Consider the following 17,945-nt stretch of genomic DNA (forward strand, 5'->3'; position numbering starts at 1 on the left):
CCCCTGGTGTCCTTATTTTGGTTTCACACTGATTAACACTTCGTTCAGCAGTTTGTTAATTTCTTTGTTTCTTGTTATTGCTCGACTGATGCAGTCTTGGAGTTTTTCACCTGATAAGGCAGTTCCTCCTGTAGAGTGGTATAAACAAAGCAATATATATGATGTAAATGATGACAATCACAGATCTAGCTATCATTTTGTACACTAAAATACAATTGTCTTGTCTTGAGACGACACCTCTACTCTGTCCACCAGAACCAGCTAAACTGAAGTCAGTTTTCCAGCATCATAGCAAAATTTAACCCTGTAAAGACTGGGATTCTAGGCTTCTAGGACTGCTGTCATGTTTTCCTGAGTTACATGGCCACTGTACTTTGCAGTACAGGCTTGAAACACATATGATTGGATATGGGTGGGACTGACAGTCACTTCCTGATTAGTTTTTGTTTTCGTGTGACGTCACTGAGTGGGGCATTTAGTGTCTAAAGGGTGGAGAAAAGAGACATCACAGCCTGCTTCAGAGAAACTTCTGAGAAAGGTAAGAAAGACATGGAAACACTCTGTAAATCAGATATATTTGACAGTTGCATTAGAACATTTATTCTGTCGTGTGTTTTAACTCTTTGCGATCTGACATTACGATTTTCCCTTTCCAGTCCAATGTCGGACCCTGTCCAACATCACCGAAAAGACGTAAAGCACAGGTCTCTAGTCGTTTTTTCTCTGTTAAAAGCTGAGAAAACCATTCAATGGCCGAGTGAGACCACTAGGAGCTAAATGAAACCAAAAAAGGGGGCATGTGAGCATATAGCCCAGCAGCTGCTGGGATATGCAGACATAAACAAAGGAGGCAGCTGCTTCCGCATCCAGCGCTTAAAGAATATCACAGATATTTGCAGAAATTTTTTAGATGAAAAATAATATAAAATAATGACTTGGATCACATTATTGAGGAGTTTGACGAGTTAAAACGAGTGATCAGGAGAGGATTTATCAGTATGCACGTCTATAAAGAGGTATGTGAAAATTACAGCACTGGTTTTACTCGGATGGTTTGTATGGTTTCTATGGTTTCTGAAGTACTTTATAATGTTCCCCAGAGTGTTATCAGGTACAGAAAGGATGTCTGTCAGTGTTTGCCCCAAATTCTGCTAGTCTAGAAACATTGGTCCAAACCCCTGGTCCAAAGGGTAGAGTTTCAGAACTGATACTGTAGTATTACAACTTGAAAAGCAGTATATGGATGGTTTAAAATAATAACAGCATGTTAACCCTAAGGTGGAAACAGTGTACCTACCTGGTTTGTGGACTGCACAAAGTTTCGCATCTTCATCTGTTACTACAGTAATCATTCCTGTTGACAGGTTTTCCTCCTCAACAGTTGGGTCAGCTATGATAATTGTGCTATTAAGAAACAAAAGATTTATAAAGAGATAAGCAATTCCTTAAATCATGTACCTTTATAAAGAAACACCAAGGTACAGCCTAGGATGCCACATTTGGTTTATTCTACTGTAACACCAAATTAATATCATGGTTAATTTAAATTACAATAAAAAATACGAGATGGTATAATACTAAAACACAATGAGAAATACTTTGTGTAAACCTTTGTCAGAATTATATTAATAATTAAAACAGTGTTGCTTAGCTCCAGTGCAGCTCTGCTTCAAACTGACATGCCTAAAGATATAAGTGTGACTCATGTACTTGGGCCTCCATTGCATACATTTTGCAGGGAATAAGGTGAACAAGTCAGTTCTTACTTACTCATCAAATATGGCAAATGAACAAGCAACTGGATGTTTTGTGATATTTAATGGCTTCTTCTGCTTCATATTCACTTCTGCAAGGTCAGTTTCTTCATTTATGTGAACTTCTGGTAACTGGACTATAAAAAGAGATTGTACAAGATTCTGCATGCATACATAGACATTTCATTTTGAAAATAAGAAAAACAATTTTGCCTAATCAGAAATATTATTTGTGAATCAATCCTAAAATACAGTATCCACATCTAACAACTAGATACCTTTTGTACTATATGAAATGTTAAAGGTAATCCACTCTACATTACAGTATTCACCGCCTTGTATGATTCAATGCATACATACTTGAAAGATTAGCTGTACTGTTTTTACTTAACACTCAAACAATGCAAACCTTACCATTTTTCAAAGCTCCCAATAAAGCTATTGTGCAGGCATCCAAAATATTTCCATCATAATCAAGGCACATTATATCGCAATACAGGACCCAAGACAGCTAAAATACAGAACATATTTAAAATCTCAAGTAAGGCAAAAAAAATATTACAATCAACCCCCCCACTATTATCCAAAACTTTACACTGGCCAGATAAAACACAGGCTGATATTAAAGTCAACCTTCCACTGATAAAAGGTAGAACAGCTATCTATGTGCACTGTAGGTGACAACCAAAAAGAACTACAGGTCTTACTGACTTGAGATACATGAACACCACATACCATATTATAAATCCTGCTTTTCCAAGCATAAGGCATTATAAATTCAATACAAAAGGACAATATCAGCCACGAAACAGAGCTTTGTGGTACTATTATAAATCTCAGTACAGACAGGCTTAACTCTTATACAGGTTTTAAACCAGTGCGTGATCATTATTAAGACAGGCCATAGTAGCAGTTACAGGCCTAATGGGGAATTCAGGCAACTAGATGTATATATTCCAACAGGTTTTAAAAAATAAATAAATAAAACTAACTAAATTAAGAAATCACTTACCTTGCCTTTTACAATGCAAAGATCTTCTTTCTGTATCACGTCTGAACTACAAAGAAAGTAACAGCAGTATTATTAATTCTAATCCTGGATGTATTTCTTTTACCTGGAGAGAGCCTAATTACTTGTTAACAAGTGGTCCCAATCAACAGTCACATTACAACCACACCAAATCATAACACCAGTTATGATTTTCCCAGACTGGACCTGAACCAAAGTCAACATTTGCATAAAATTCCAAACCAACCAATACCGACAAAAAAGAAAACCAAACCGAGACCAAATCTGTTGTACAAAGAAAAGGCGTTAGCAGTCTCAGTCCTAAGCCTGCAACATTTTTGAGTGCTCGACGCGCATTTTTCTGCAAGTAGATTGACTATGACAGCCCTGAGTAGGGATAACTATGTACTTAGTCTGGGTATTCAGATGTCAAGGGCTGTTTCTTTTTAGGTTTGTTGATGAAAGGTGCTGGTGCTAACTGGTGTATACAAAAACTCAAGTTGTGTACGCTAACTTAAACCTTTAACTTTATAAAAAAAAAAAAAAAAAAAAAAAAAAAAAAAAAATCATCCTAGAAGTGAATAGCTGAAGCTGGGAGTCTGAGTCTGTCACGTCTGTTAATTACTGTGCGTAGAACTAATAAATTAAATAATGGATGCTAAACTGACAAACACCCAAAGAAAACATTAAGCCCTGAACCACTGTGAAACTGGAATAAGCAGTGAAGATGGCAATGCTGCAAAAACAAAGGACAAACAAAAACAAGGATTATGCTGACAAATATCTGGAAGGTGCTTTAAATTAAATGCCTTTGCAGGCATGTCCGTTTATTTTTATTATGTTAATTTCATGTGCATGTATTGAAATTGGTTTTGTTTGTCCGTTTACTTTGTTGTCGCATTTGATCATCATATTGATTGAATTAAAGTGTAAAGGGGCCATATCCATAGATATAGCAGGGATCCTAGTTTTCCACTGTCAAATTCTCCAATTTAAAAAAATGAAAATCTGTGTTTACCTGTGCAATTAAAATAGAAGGCTAAAATCAAGTTGCCCCCCCCCCCCCCCCCCCCCCCCGTCACATTATAAGATACACAAACAGTACCATCAATCAACAGTATAAATAAACTTACCATCTTAATTTTAAACATTACAAACACTTCTGTGTAGTAATAATAAAAAACAAAAAACAGTATTCATATTAGTTTATCTCTGAGTTAGTCTGTCATCTGGATGGCTATTGCCAAACTCATTAACCCAATCTTTAGGGGTGATTTATCGTTTTCTGCATCTTTAAACAGCTTGTTCGGTAATTACAACGCATGTCTGGATACTGAAGAAAACTGTGAGCCACTTATCAACTTGAATGTGACAGTGCGCCTCATTCAACCTTGTCCTCTGTACACCAGACGCAGTTTTATTCAACAACTGTGTTTGTGTAAATAAGCTTATTGATTTGGTTATCAATCAAACAGAAAAAGCCCTGCATGTTCTGTTCCCTTGGCTGCACAAATGCAGTTTATTTTATTGGTTTTAAACTTTCATTTCACTTTTACCGAAAACTGCTGAAGGAGTTGATAAAAAAAATAAAATATTGAACCAATCATAACCGAATTGCATCCCTACAATGACTCTTCAACCTTTGCAGCTGAGCTTAAGCCATGTCAAGGCTAAACCCATAGTCCATCAGTGGTGACTCGGAACCATTATGGTAGTAAGGGACCCTTACTTTTCAATGACATCTGCAATGAACTGACTGGCCGCTTGAGCCTGTTCTCCCGGTGGACCAGGGCGAAACCTCGATGAACACAGTGGTGACAGGTCCACATTAGGAACTGTAACATGAAAATAACAAGTCTCTTAGTAACATACACTCTCCTTTCTCAGCTGCGAATACAAAACTTGAGCCATCAGTATCATGATAAAGATCAACATGACATCCACTGTATCTCCATGTAATAATGATGTACGGACAGGCAGAAGATTGGGATTCTCTTTAACTTGTGCTGCAAAACCAACTGTATACTGTACAGTGAACCTCACTGAGGTCGCCACTACATGCCAGTATTTCTAACATCTTGAAATGAATGTCAAATTCATCTAATATAAAAGGATACAAATATATGTGAGTTGTTTTAAGCTATACACCACCTAAACACAGCACACTAACCTGAAATCCTGTTCTACAAAACCTACAGGAAGCCACTCTGTACTTTGTGAACCAACACAGCTCATTTCCACCTTATTATTAAATGACGCACAGTGCACTACTAATTCTTTGCACTATATAATACATTTACAGTTTAAAACTCACCTATATAGCCCTTATTAGCTGCATCTACTGGTGGAGCTGCAAGTTCCTGCAACAGAAAACAAAGTTTTAAGTGAAAATTTTACATGAATAATTGCTGGAACTGCAAGATAAAATAAGTGCATTTTTTTTACTACTGTATTACTGAAGCAATACAACCTGAAGAGAGCTTTACCATCGCCTCGTGCCTCAAAACGCACCCAGTTGTGTGTGTAAGATATGTCTTACCACAAACCATCATGGGTCATTACTTATTCCACATCTTTGATCAAGAATAACATGCACGTAATAAAAAGAAACTTACTGCTTTAATGCCACAAATAATGGTGGTGTTCCCCAGCTTCACCAACGCTGAACCATCAGCAGTTGTAATAGAACCTGAAGAAAGATACAAATACAATCAAACCTGTATTTAAGGCCATCTGTGTATTGTGACTCCACTAATGTACATTTATCATTTGTTCCTTAGGTTTCATATATAAAGCTGAATGTTTACCAATGTTCAATGTGGTGGTTCGGAATTCTCCCAGCTCCCTTCCATCTGGTCTGCAGTTTTCTTTCTATCGAGCAGAAGAATCTCAAGTAAAATTTATCAACAGGAATTAGACCCGAGCAGCAGTGATCAAAGGTCCACATCACAAACCGGCTCCCTGTTAAGCGGGTGTGTCACGATACACTGTCACCACCAAACGATATGTATCATAATGCATGCGATAGTCTGGATGGAATAATGTGTGTGATGTGTAAAAAGATCAATGATCAATAATGATTGACTTCATTGTTAAAAGAGGGGAGCATATCTACTCATAATTTAAGAACCGTTAGATGGACAATAAATAGCTATAAGCTGTTGGTCATGTATCACAATACACTCCTCTATTACTACCATCACCAACAGGGATTTTCGTCCGCACTGGCACACCGCTGAATGAACAAGATTTGCACTTCCATGCAAACAGCTCAGCACATAGCTTTAAAAGCATTAGCTGCGCCTTTTCTCTGACCCAGTTAGCCCAAGAACACACCGCTCAACACTGCTTTTTTGTTTTCTTTTAATCTTTTGGCCTGTCATGAAATCTTTCTCCTGTTACAACAATAGCAAAAGACATAACATAATCTGGCATTCTGATTGGATTATGTATTCACACACACACACACACACACACAAAACAAAAAAAAAAAAAAAATATATATATATATATATATATATATATATATATATATATATATATATATATATATATATAATTTTTCATCTATATTGAAACGGAGGTACAACTTGACATACCAAAAAACGCCTGTGATAGTCCAGAGGTTCTACTGTCCTGTGGGGAAAAAAAAAAATCATGTGCATCTTTGTTTGTATATTATTATTATTATTATTATTATTATTATTATTATTATTCCTGCATTGTTTTGTTACCTTACTTGTCATTACTGCACTGTGCAAACACAACTGGTGAGGACTTGATATGTGAACCGTACTACGGTGGGAATTTATAATACGATAAAAATTTGTTATAGTGTATTTATATCCGCGTTTACAGTCTATACACAATTAAGTCTATTAACACAATTATAAATATGTTGAAATTTATAGGATTGTCATAAATAGCGATTTTAAATAGAAAACTATTCCGTTATTTGTGTGTCAATTATTTCAATCACATAAATCATGTCACAATATCTTAATACTGGGCATGGTGCAGCAGAGTACACTTCATTCATTGAAAGAACTGGGATTACTGGAATATCCACATCATAACAAAACAAAACAAAAAAAAAAAACAGGCAAAGCAGTTTTCAGTAAATAGCATTACTGGTTTTTTGTTTATGATCAATAGCAAGTGGAAATGTTTCAATGCTATAACTGTGGAACCAAGCATTACAGCGAACCGTTTCAAAACCAGACACTTCATTTAAACCAAAACTACAAAGACGCACTTCACTACAGTTCTATTTTCTCTCTAATTCGCTTACTTGAATCCAGCCGCCATGCTGCTTATAAAAACCACGTGAAACTGAGAATTGTCAATTTAACGGTTTACAGAATTAGATTCGGCTTTTGTTTTATGTCTCTCACTTGAAAGAAATAAAAAAAACGAATGCCGCGGTAGGATATGCTTTAATATACAAGTATAACTGTTATATACATTAACTGTTTGTGGTTTTCTAAAATAAAAAAAATTGAATCTACAATCTGAAAAGAAAGCTCGCGGAAAGGATAACGAAAACTATAAAATTGCCCTTAACATATCTATAGCGCCACCTGGCGCCACATTGGTTGTGGATGTCTGTACTGTACAATGACAGGTACCAGTGCTGTATTGAGACAATCCATAACTCGTGCTTTTTTTCTATTGAAATAATTTACAGCAACATCAACCAAATACGTACACAATTTTGTGTTGTTTTATTTGCTTTTCCTAGCACTGTTTTTAGCAACAGTATTACATTTTACTCGCTAAAACTTTTGCAACAAGACCTTCCAAAATGTTAATGTGTAAAATAAATGCACACAAGAAGAAAAAAAAAAAAAGTCAAGGAATAAGGTAAATTAGCTGGTTAGTTTAATTTCTGTCTTGTTTATTATGGGTGTGATGGACCCGCTAAAAAGCATTATATTGATATTGCATCGCATCGTGCAGCGTATTTTATACAATTAAAACTAGAATCTCGCCGCAGAGGGCGCTGCCGGATTACTACAAGCGTTCTATTGCAGAGGTTTATGGTGCTGTTCAGCTGTGCTCTGAAGACACTTCCGCATAGGTGTATTTATTGAAGTCCAGCTTGTGCAAAATGAGAATGTGAGCTTCCTGTTCTGAACTCTGCGATGCAGTAGCACAGGAGCTCACAGCAGTACATGCTTTAGATACATATGTAGTGCAGTTCTTAGAAGCAGGTACTCGCACACGTAATGGATAATGGATTGTGGACTGTGTGAGATCATTCAGACTTTGGCTGCCTTAGCGTTTGTGGTTATAGTTTTGGTGAGTATTGTACATTCACAATAAGTGGTGGTAAATCACTTTTTCCGATGTTTCCAGCTTGCGATACATTTTGTGATGCAGGGGGTAGACTCAACCAAAATAAAGAGCAGCAGAACCCGGGCATGTTTATGCTGTCCTATTAAAATGATGTGAATAGTAACCCCAGGCATTGTCGTTTTGATATTGTCAATGGCAATCCATCGATTATCCGATAATCTCTCCTAACGCGTTCGTGTGTAGATTTATTTTGCACAATGTAAACTGACGTTTGCGATTTGACAGCAGCATTAAGATTGTACCCGCTGCTTTCACGCCACACCTGCCAGCAGTTTAAATCAATATACTACAAGTCATATGTGGCCAAGTGTGCAGTAATTATAGTAAAGCCTTGCCATGTTCATTTTTGAGAAACAAAATGTCTTATATTGGCTAATTGTAAGTTTTACTGTGTGCATATTTTGACATCTTCTATATAAGACTAGTCAACTTTTGCAGGCTGGTGAAATTGTAACTGAATCTAAGTACAACCTGGTGGCACAAAATGCAATGGGAGGCTTATTCCAAACCTGTTACAGCTGGGTTTGTTTGGTGCTTCTAAAATTCAAGTTTAGTCTAGAGTACTAGCTAACACTTTACAGTCTGTTAACAAAAGTACCAGTTGTATTGGTGATTATGGGGAAAACCTAGACTGGAGCTAACTAATATAATGTTTCACCTCCCTCTTCCATCCTAGGTTATAATAATTGCACATGCAAGTGCATCTAAAATGGTTCATTTACAGTGTCATGAGAAAGAGAAAGGTTTCCTAAACGCAGAAGGCAAAAGGGAACCCTTTCCCAGCATCCATGACCCGCCAACCAAGGAGCTCTCTGTCGTAGTCCCGTCATATAATGAAGAACTAAGATGTAAGTATGTTTCAGTGCTGAACTTATAGTTCTATAGCATGTGATTAAACTAATGTAATGTGAATGTTTTAATACACTATACTGAAATCTCCACACAATAAAGAAGGTGCAAGTTATGTTTATTGCACTTTGTTTTTTCTTTTTAAAACTGGACCTGGAGAAACCAGCTGCTTGACTATTAGCTGTTCATTGTCTGACCTAAACAATGTTGTGATATGGATCCATGAAGTAAGAACTAGGTCAATATTGCATTCAACTACATGTCATTGTGAGTCTAGTGTTCACATACAAGAAATCACTTCTCCAGTTTGGACTTGCAGTTTAACAAAAGCAATCTTTTGAAAATAATACCCTGCCTTTCTTCTCAGCATTCTTCAGTGGAAAGTCTTCTTGTTCTGCACCCACATCCTTTGATAACTTGTGGTCCATTGCAATCCTATCTTGAACTCATTTAGACTAGCATTTTACAGGATTAAAAAATAAGTAGCTTCAAATGACACTTTCCTTGTTTGTTGTACTTGGTATACCTGTTTACCCTTCTGAGTAGTTTCTTAATGCAGTTGCGCAAATACTGTGTTTAAGGGGCTTTGACCCAAGTTCTGAAGCTGCTCTTTTGTTTACTTGCCAGCCATAGGCATCGCCCAAAAAGGTTCTTTGTGTTAGTAAGCACTAACACCATACAATGAACACATCCTTTCAAAATAAATCTTAATAGCTGGTGTTCACTAGATTGTGCTGGTGTTGTCTAACAGAAAGACACTCAGGCTGGTCTAGCATGTATGTCATTGGCTGGCAACCTCAACTGAAGAACACATTCGTTTAACATCATTTTTTGTGTCATTGCAGTAAGAGCCACATTATAAAAATCACAGAATAAATATATCTAGTATGAAAAGGTAAGCTCACAGAAAAAGTCATTTGTAGCCTTTCAGACTGGTCAGGGTGTGTGCTGTATGATTCCTCCAGTTTGATTTAATTTAGATATATACAACAGATGCAGTTTGTATTCTAGCATGATGTAGACTCATTTATTTAGATAGTACATGTGAAATGTTCTGAAAAAGGTGGCCTAAGCGTGCGGTGTGTATTGTTGTGTCTTTCAAGTTACATTTTTGTTTTTAGTACCTGTCATGATGGACGAGGCTCTTGAATATTTGGAAAACAGACAGGTATTAAGTGTTTACATTTTATATTATGTTATTGTATTATATGAACAATTCTGGGAATTGCTGTATTCAGTGAAATGACTGAATTTCCCATCTCCCAGATCATGATTCTTTTATTAAAATTTAAATGTCTTGTGCCTAGTACTGTCTCAGATTAATTATCATGGCCTATTGAAATATTTCTCCAAAGTTTTGCTTTTACCTGTGTGTATAAATTCAATTATCGCATAATAAGTGGATGATTGGAACTGTAGATGTGGAATCAACCCCTAATATAGACACTTTTTCACAGCTACTGTTTGCTCACACTGAACCAGTAGGTGGCACCAAAAAGCAAATGTTTCTCTCAGCAACATGATAGTCAACATTAGAGGTGTGCACAGAAGTTAATACTTTTTTTTTTTTTTTTTTTAAAGAAGCAGCAATCTCATTTTACCTATGAGGTAATTGTTGTTGACGATGGCAGCAAAGACAAAACCACAGAGGTGAGGAAACACAATTATATAATCTAAAAATAGCTTTAAAAGGATATTAACCCCTACACTACAGAGATTGCCTCTCACCCTGGAAGGCTTGGTTTTGAATACCAAGTGAAATGAGTATAGTCACTTCAACTTAGCCCCTTGTTGGCAGTAGTCTGCACATCAGATTCACCACTCAGCTAGCCACATTTGCTAGCAACTTTAAAAAGAAGTGCCTGGAGACAGCACTGCAATACCCCTAAGAGTGGTGGTTCCTTGATATACTTGCAGGGCAATATGGAACAGTTTTATTTGTTCTATATCTGCTCTGTGGATGTAGGGAGAACTTCACAATGTCCAGTGCCACCAAAACACTAAGCGTACCAAGCTTCATCACTCTTGGAAACCCAACATATGTCCACTCGGCCGTGAAAAATGTATCACTCTCTCTATGCTTTTCTTTATAACGCTGACTCCCGAGGAAAAGTTTATTGTTCACAGAGCAGTTATGATAAATGAGTGGCAACTGCTGTGTCAATATTACTCATCCGTGTCCAGCTTTCGAAAGATCAGCCTGGTAACTTTTCTAAGGTAGTCTCACTGGCAATTATAGTTTAGACAGTGTACTCCAGCTTGTGTCCTGGCAGACCTATTTGTAAAATAAACCACTGCTTTTACTACTGAACAATGACATGTAAATATGAAAAGTTTATTTGAAAACAAAATAGTAAACATAACGTAGGAAGCTTAAGATATTAACAGGAAGCAATGAATATTTTATGAATGAAACCTCTTCAATATGGAAGCCTGCCTGTCATCTCTTTCAGGTTGCATTGAAATATACAAAGAAGTACAGTGCTGATAAAGTGAGAGTGTTGACACAAGTGACTAATCGGGGCAAAGGTGGCGCTGTAAAGATGGTAAGTGTTTGTTTTTTGAAGGAATACTGCAGTGGTGGTCACTTCATTCTTAGCAAACAGTCCTTTTTTCACAGTTACATTTTGAAGCATTCCCGTAAAGAGAGTTGTATGTGTTTGCAAACCTACTTTTGCTAATGTCTCAAACTACTTAAGCTGGCAAATTGTGTTGCGGAAACTCCTTGGGTAAAAACAGCACCCTTCACTTTGACGTGTTATAAATATGGCTGCCAAAGATGTAATGCTTCGAAATATTTGCTTCATTTTCGTCAGACATATGTACCATGTGGTTCCCAAGGCCCTTTTCGTGCCACTGTCCCCTCCACTGCCTATCTCAGAAAACCGTCTTGGTAATTACTCTCCATTTTCAGGGTAATAGTATACTTAATATGTTGGTGACATTGACCTCTGACCTTATGTTGCTGCCATATTGTGGTCATGTGACTCTTTATGTTACAGCTGCATAGAAACTTGGAGGTACTGTCTTGGTACACAGCTATTCCAAGCTAGAAACTCGAAATGTAATTACGCCTGTGTGTGTTTATGTACAGTATGGCTACGTATCCAACTGAGTCTTTACCACAGGGTACCCAGAGGTGTCGAGGGAAGCTCATCCTCATGGCAGATGCTGATGGTGCCACAAAGTTTGCAGACATTGAAAAGATGGAGTCTGGCCTTCAAGATCTTCAGCCAAAGCCGGTAAGCTACATGTTACTTTTAATTCGGTGCTCTGCCAATACAATTTTATTATTATTTTATTTTTTATCATCCTCTGTGCACTGGTGTCAGGTATATAGTGGAGGTGCCCATATGTCACATTTTTTTGAAAACTCTTCATGCAGTTTGAGGGTCTCTGAATATATGTACATGTGCATGAATTCTGCCAATTACATGTAGATGGGATACATCTTGGAAACTGTTTTCAGAAAAATGCATGGGCAGTGTGTTACAAGATGTGGAAAGGGAGAGGGAAGATGCGCTAGTTACCTTTCCTTTTCTTATATACAGAATATAAGTGACTGCACTCATGATCAGTGATCTAAACATGTCAACTGGCTTAGATGAATGTGGCTTTATAAAATGACCTATTTTCTAATTGGTATGAAACATTTTAAGTTTTAAGATAGTGTCCTAATGGAGAACACTGTTATCTGTTTACAGTATGTAATTTAAATTGATTCCTATTATTGATTTCTTTTTGGTTACCAATTATTCAATTGCCTACTCCCTAAGGACATGATACTTGTATTGTATAAAGAATATATATAATACTATAGCACTAGAGGTAATTGGTTTTTACCCTGTCTGGAAAATTGACTTTATTTCTTTCTTTTTACAGGAGAACATGGGTATTGCTTGTGGGTCTCGAGCTCATTTGGAGAAAGAGTCTGTAGCTACGGTAAGTGTTCATTCATCGGTGGTCCCGTCCATGAGTGTGGTGCTCTAAATAAATAATAAATCATATAGCAGTGTCCTGTAAATTCTGAAACAACACATTGGAAATGTGAAAAAAAACAACAAGTTATTAAAATTGCTTAGCTATTTAAAGTGGAGATATCAAAAACGCAAGCCAAGTTTCAAGAAACCGTTGGGACAACCTTGCACAAAGCAAGTAGCACAGGTGTAGCTCCCTTTCAACTGATGACATGAAAGAAATAGACAGGTATTTTATAGTAAAGTAAGTAGGAATAGTTAATGTCACAATCTTAAAATATTTTGCAAACTATCATAATAAGCTTGATCTGTTCATTTAATATATTGTAACGTTTTCATGTTTAGGAAGTAGTACCCCGCTTTGTGATGGTGGTCCACTATGAAAGGTACTATTTAAAATAAAGATTGATTGATTGATACTCGGGGAAATGGTGTTGAATTCGCTGGGTTTTTTTTTTTTTTTTTTTTTTTTTTTTTTTTAAACTACAGAGAATTCCTGTCGGGCTGGAATTCATGGCACCAAAATAATTACGTTTACATTTTACTCTTGGCACTTTCACTGCATAGTCTCTCCGGTCACAGCTCACATGCTCGCTCAGTCGCACCCAGTTTCTCATTCAAGTTCAGTGCTGGACTGTCTGCAGTCCACAGGCGAATACACCACCTTATTACCGTCCATCATTTCCCGCCGCTGTCCATCTCCTCCGCCAGCCTCATCCATGCTCTGCAACCCCCGAAAACAGCAACACACATCTTCATCTCATTCACTCACTCCCCCTTCCCATGCTAAGTAACAGCATGACCCGTTCCCCTTACAATACATGTAACATAAAAGACAGACGAGACAAATTGAATAGACAATTTTATTTCATAGTAAGTAAGTATATGAAAGCATGATGACCTTTATGTACAAAAATCTTCACTAATATACAATTGAACAAGAACTGTTGTATTTATTTATGGTTCATGCTGTATTAAATGGCATTGTTTTATATCTGATAGTGAAAAAGAAATAAAGATAAATAAATGTCTATGTATTCATTTATTTCAATATCTATTAATGTATGTATTTATTTATTTGTTTTACTTTTACCAAATACATGCTATCCTTCAGCATAGATAATTGTCAGAAAAATTAACATTCCTTTTTGTCGAGTGGGGCGCACAAATAGCATTGCTCTCATCAACCAGTATCGAGAGGAGGAACCATACTTTCTTGCGCCAATAGGGACCACAATGAGTGTTACACTGACAGGAAACCAACATTTTTCAGAGATCAAGATCAGAATGATGATGATGATGATGATGAATGATGACTTGAAAAAATCTCCAATATAAGTCCCGAGAATTCTCAGCTGGCTGACTTCATCTTCCAAAATACTTCTGCTTTTCTGAACTAATCGTGTAACAGCACCCACCGTATAACACAATATGCATGCAAATAGAATGTTGTAGTTTCAAATCCCACGCATGGCAGACCTTTTTTTAATATTTATATCATATGAAAAAATATTTTTTGCAGTCAAATGTTCAATTTTAAAACAGAAATAAATAATCTAATATAAATGATGTAGACATCACAATAAGTGCATTCCCCAGTATATTTCCATGATGGCAAAACAAGTTAGTTGTCATTAAACTCGGATGTCCTGTAATATACATATGCATGGTTAGAACTCCCTGGGGTCTGCAAAAAAATACGTTGGGAGATAAGAGGAAATGTTTACCGCCTGGCAGTTCTCGCACTTTGCTGATCACCTGGCACGAGGAACTACCGTTCCTCTCCATGACGGAGAAAAATACCTAGTTTCTACTGGGGTTACAGCATGGTCAGAGTCTTACCAAAATACTGAGAATTCAGCAGTGCCCAGTTGCCTGCTTGGCTATGGTAAACGCCAAGCAGGCAATTGGTACCTTTTTTCACTAATGATTTCTGAAATGTTCATGTTTTTTTGTGTTTTTCAGCGTTCTGGGTTCCGAACGATTTTAATGTATGGGTTCCACTTTCTGGTGTGGTTCCTCTGTGTGAGGGGAATCAAAGACACACAATGTGGCTTCAAACTTTTTACCAGAGAGGCAGCCTTAAGGACCTTTTCTAGTTTGCACGTTGAGCGTTGGTATGTATCAAATTGTTTGTTTTGCTACAGATGTTGTATTTGCTACAGATGAGTTGAAACAGAAGTTCAGCTATCTATACAGTACTGTAAACATACCTGTATATCTAGACTGTGTAGTCCTCGTCCCTGAGTAGTTTGTTTTCACTATCTGAAAGGGCTAATTGGGTTCTTGGGTGATAATTATGCAACTACTGACAAGGCCAGCTGCAGACCCCAGAGGGACTTGAATTAAGTTCTCTAATGAGTGCTGAATCTGCATCAGGATAGTGGAGCTTGGATCAGCTTCTCCCAGATGGTCAAAACATTAAATGTTAGACCCCATTCATCATGGATTATATTTTAGCCCTTACCGGCAGCTCTGCTGCTGACATTTAAACCTCCCTGGATTCAAGGACTGATGTCGCAAGCACATTTTCTGCATAGTGAGCCAGCCTCATGAGTCTCACAATGCATTTGTGGACAGTAATGCAAACAGCAATGAACAGAATGTAGATCCTGCTGGTTGTTACCTATATGATGAACACGATTGAAAACAACATTTAAACAAAAACAAACTATGTTGACATTGGGACGTCCTGCATACTGCAGTATGTCTGCATTTCGGTATAATTGTTTTGGGTGAATGCTTAAATTCAGATTGTCAGTATGCTATTTTTTATTTCATGAAAGATTTTTTTCATAGGGCATTTGATGTGGAACTTCTGTACATAGCTCAGTGCTTGAACATACCTATAGCAGAAGTCGCTGTTAATTGGACAGAAATTGAAGGTGGGTAACAGTGTAGAATCAGCAAAGGAAAATGGAAGACAGACTTTCTAAATATTTTTTTCTGAAGTTATTTATTCATTTTATGGCCTGCGTTTTGGCAAAGGTCATCCAATTGAAGGATAGTAAAAGCAACTAGTCAGACTTTTTAAATATTACTTCAGATGTGACTTATTTTCAAAAGTGATGTTAAGCAGAGGGGAAATTGGTTGTACGACTGATAACTGTCAGTGATACACAGTGTGGTAATAACCAAATGCCCCTTGTTCCTTCCGCTGCACATCATCCCAGCAAAAATCACATCGATTTGTGACAGATCTTGGCAATAAGTCTTTACAACAATGTGTGATAAATGATAAATTAGGTCCCTGTGCATGTAGTGGATGTAGGTCATGGTTATCTACCTTTTCATTGTAAGGATTGCTGTATTTGATATGAGAGAGTTGTGGACTGTACATAATCATTCTGTTTGTTTTATTCCTAGGTTCTAAGTTGGTTCCTTTTTGGAGCTGGCTGCAGATGGGTAGGGACCTGCTTTTTATCAGACTAAGATATCTCACTGGTGCCTGGAGACTGGAGTCTCCAAGAAAAGTTGACTAGAAGCACTACCTGCAACTAATAACAGTTTTATAGTGTATGTAAACCATTTGTTGGTTTATATACATCCAATGATGCTGTTCTTCCTCAATAAGAAAACGCACACTGTTACCCTTTTTATACTGTGTCAAAGAACTATATCAATAAATATTAAAATACCGTATCAAGGGAACAATTTATAATTTATGGTTTTGTTTATGTGAAACTAAATTGACATTTTAGATATGATTATTTCTTTTTAATGGTTTAAGTTGTATATATTTTTTTCTTCTTCTTTCTTGTCAACTGAAATAATGCTGGACAACTTGAACCAAATAAAACATCTGATTGAGTCTCATAAGTGGTTTTAACAGTAAAACAAAGGAGAAAAAAAAAAAGTATTATTTGGAAAATAATGTGTGTAATCTGGAGCAAATATCCAGTTTTCCTCCAAGGAGTCAAGACAAAAATACAACTGTTTAATCTGTTTATCACTGTATTTCTTTACACAGTAACAGTATAATAAATATAGTGCTGTTTAATTCATTTCCATGTGTCCTGTAACAAAACATTAAGGAACTGTCCTTACAGGTAATACAGGGAACGTAGTTGTACCATTATCACCTTCCAACCTAAGGTAATATATTTGGATATATATATATATATATATATATATATACTATATATATATATATATATATATATATATATATATATATATATATATATATATATATATATATATGTGTATATTTATATTTATAAACTGCCTCTTTGGAGTTTACTTTTCATTAGTTACATTCACATCACATAATGTAGTGTGAAATGTTAACCCTGCTGATTCTGGGGGGTATTATGATGTTTGTCATGGTAACTTTTTCAAGCTATTGAAAGCTGTATCTTACAAACTGGAATTGGATTAACCTTTACATTGATGTCTTAGGTATACTGTGATTGGTTCATGGTGACCTTGTGTTTTAAGGCACTGTGACGTGATTAGTTGAGGGTAAAGGCTGTAACTGCTTATCTGATTTGTATTTCTGGTACTGCCATTTCTTCTTCTGGATCCCTGTACATGATTGTTGGAAAAATGTCTACAATGGCAAAATCATAGACGAAGAGAAAAAATTAATAAATTATTAATTTTCACAAGTTTTTACAAAGGAGGATACGGACAACATGCCCCACATGTCGATCTGTTCCCATACAGTTTTAAATAATTTTAGTATAACTGAGGCAGAAGTGTTAAAGGGACTAGGAGCTCTTAAAATAAACAAATCCCCAGGGCCAGATGAGATCCTCCCAATAGTACTCAAAGAAATGAAAGAAGTTATTTACAAACCGCTAACCAAGATCATGCATAAGGGTTGACATAAGGGTTGTACCGACAGACTGGAGAATTGCAAACTTAATGCTGATCCACAAAAAGGGAGAGAAAACCGAATCAGGTAACTAAAGACCAATAAGCCTGACTTTTATTATATGTAAACTTATGAAAACTATAATAAGATCCAAAATGGAAAATTACATACATGGTAAC

General features: G+C 36.5%; 2 protein-coding genes across 2 annotated transcripts; one reads left to right on the forward strand and one right to left on the reverse strand.

The window, feature by feature from the left end:
• On the reverse strand, window positions 1-7,219 carry exosc8 (exosome component 8). The gene is made up of 11 exons (XM_041232920.1): window positions 7,055-7,219; window positions 6,363-6,399; window positions 5,571-5,634; window positions 5,379-5,452; window positions 5,078-5,123; window positions 4,493-4,598; window positions 2,767-2,812; window positions 2,169-2,265; window positions 1,771-1,891; window positions 1,298-1,404; window positions 1-128 (listed from the first exon to the last, which is right to left on the reverse strand). Exons 1-11 carry the CDS (start codon window positions 7,069-7,071, stop codon window positions 13-15), a joined length of 831 nt encoding a protein of 276 aa, XP_041088854.1. The 5' UTR covers window positions 7,072-7,219; the 3' UTR covers window positions 1-12.
• Window positions 7,220-7,849: 630 nt separating this feature from the next.
• On the forward strand, window positions 7,850-16,952 carry alg5 (ALG5 dolichyl-phosphate beta-glucosyltransferase). Its single transcript, XM_041233283.1, has 10 exons — window positions 7,850-8,064; window positions 8,798-8,969; window positions 10,092-10,138; window positions 10,552-10,620; window positions 11,424-11,516; window positions 12,099-12,212; window positions 12,853-12,912; window positions 14,913-15,064; window positions 15,747-15,832; window positions 16,314-16,952. Exons 1-10 carry the CDS (start codon window positions 7,999-8,001, stop codon window positions 16,427-16,429), a joined length of 975 nt encoding a protein of 324 aa, XP_041089217.1. The 5' UTR covers window positions 7,850-7,998; the 3' UTR covers window positions 16,430-16,952.
• Window positions 16,953-17,945: the final 993 nt, after the last annotated feature.

This window comes from Polyodon spathula, chromosome 30 (genome assembly GCF_017654505.1).
Source record: "Polyodon spathula isolate WHYD16114869_AA chromosome 30, ASM1765450v1, whole genome shotgun sequence".
NCBI classification, from domain to species: Eukaryota; Metazoa; Chordata; class Actinopteri; order Acipenseriformes; family Polyodontidae; genus Polyodon; species Polyodon spathula.

Coding starts and splice junctions, on each gene's coding strand:
- exosc8 (XM_041232920.1), bottom strand. Junction 2,266..2,766: donor TTTGCATTGTAAAAGGCAAG/GTAAGTGATTTC, acceptor TCTGTATTTTAG/CTGTCTTGGGTCCTGTATTG. Junction 1,892..2,168: donor ATTGGGAGCTTTGAAAAATG/GTAAGGTTTGCA, acceptor CTCTTTTTATAG/TCCAGTTACCAGAAGTTCAC.
- alg5 (XM_041233283.1), top strand. CDS start 7,999: ATGGATTGTGGACTGTGTGAGATCATTCAGACTTTGGCTGCCTTAGCG. Junction 8,970..10,091: donor ATATAATGAAGAACTAAGAT/GTAAGTATGTTT, acceptor TTTTGTTTTTAG/TACCTGTCATGATGGACGAG. Junction 12,913..14,912: donor AGAAAGAGTCTGTAGCTACG/GTAAGTGTTCAT, acceptor TGTGTTTTTCAG/CGTTCTGGGTTCCGAACGAT.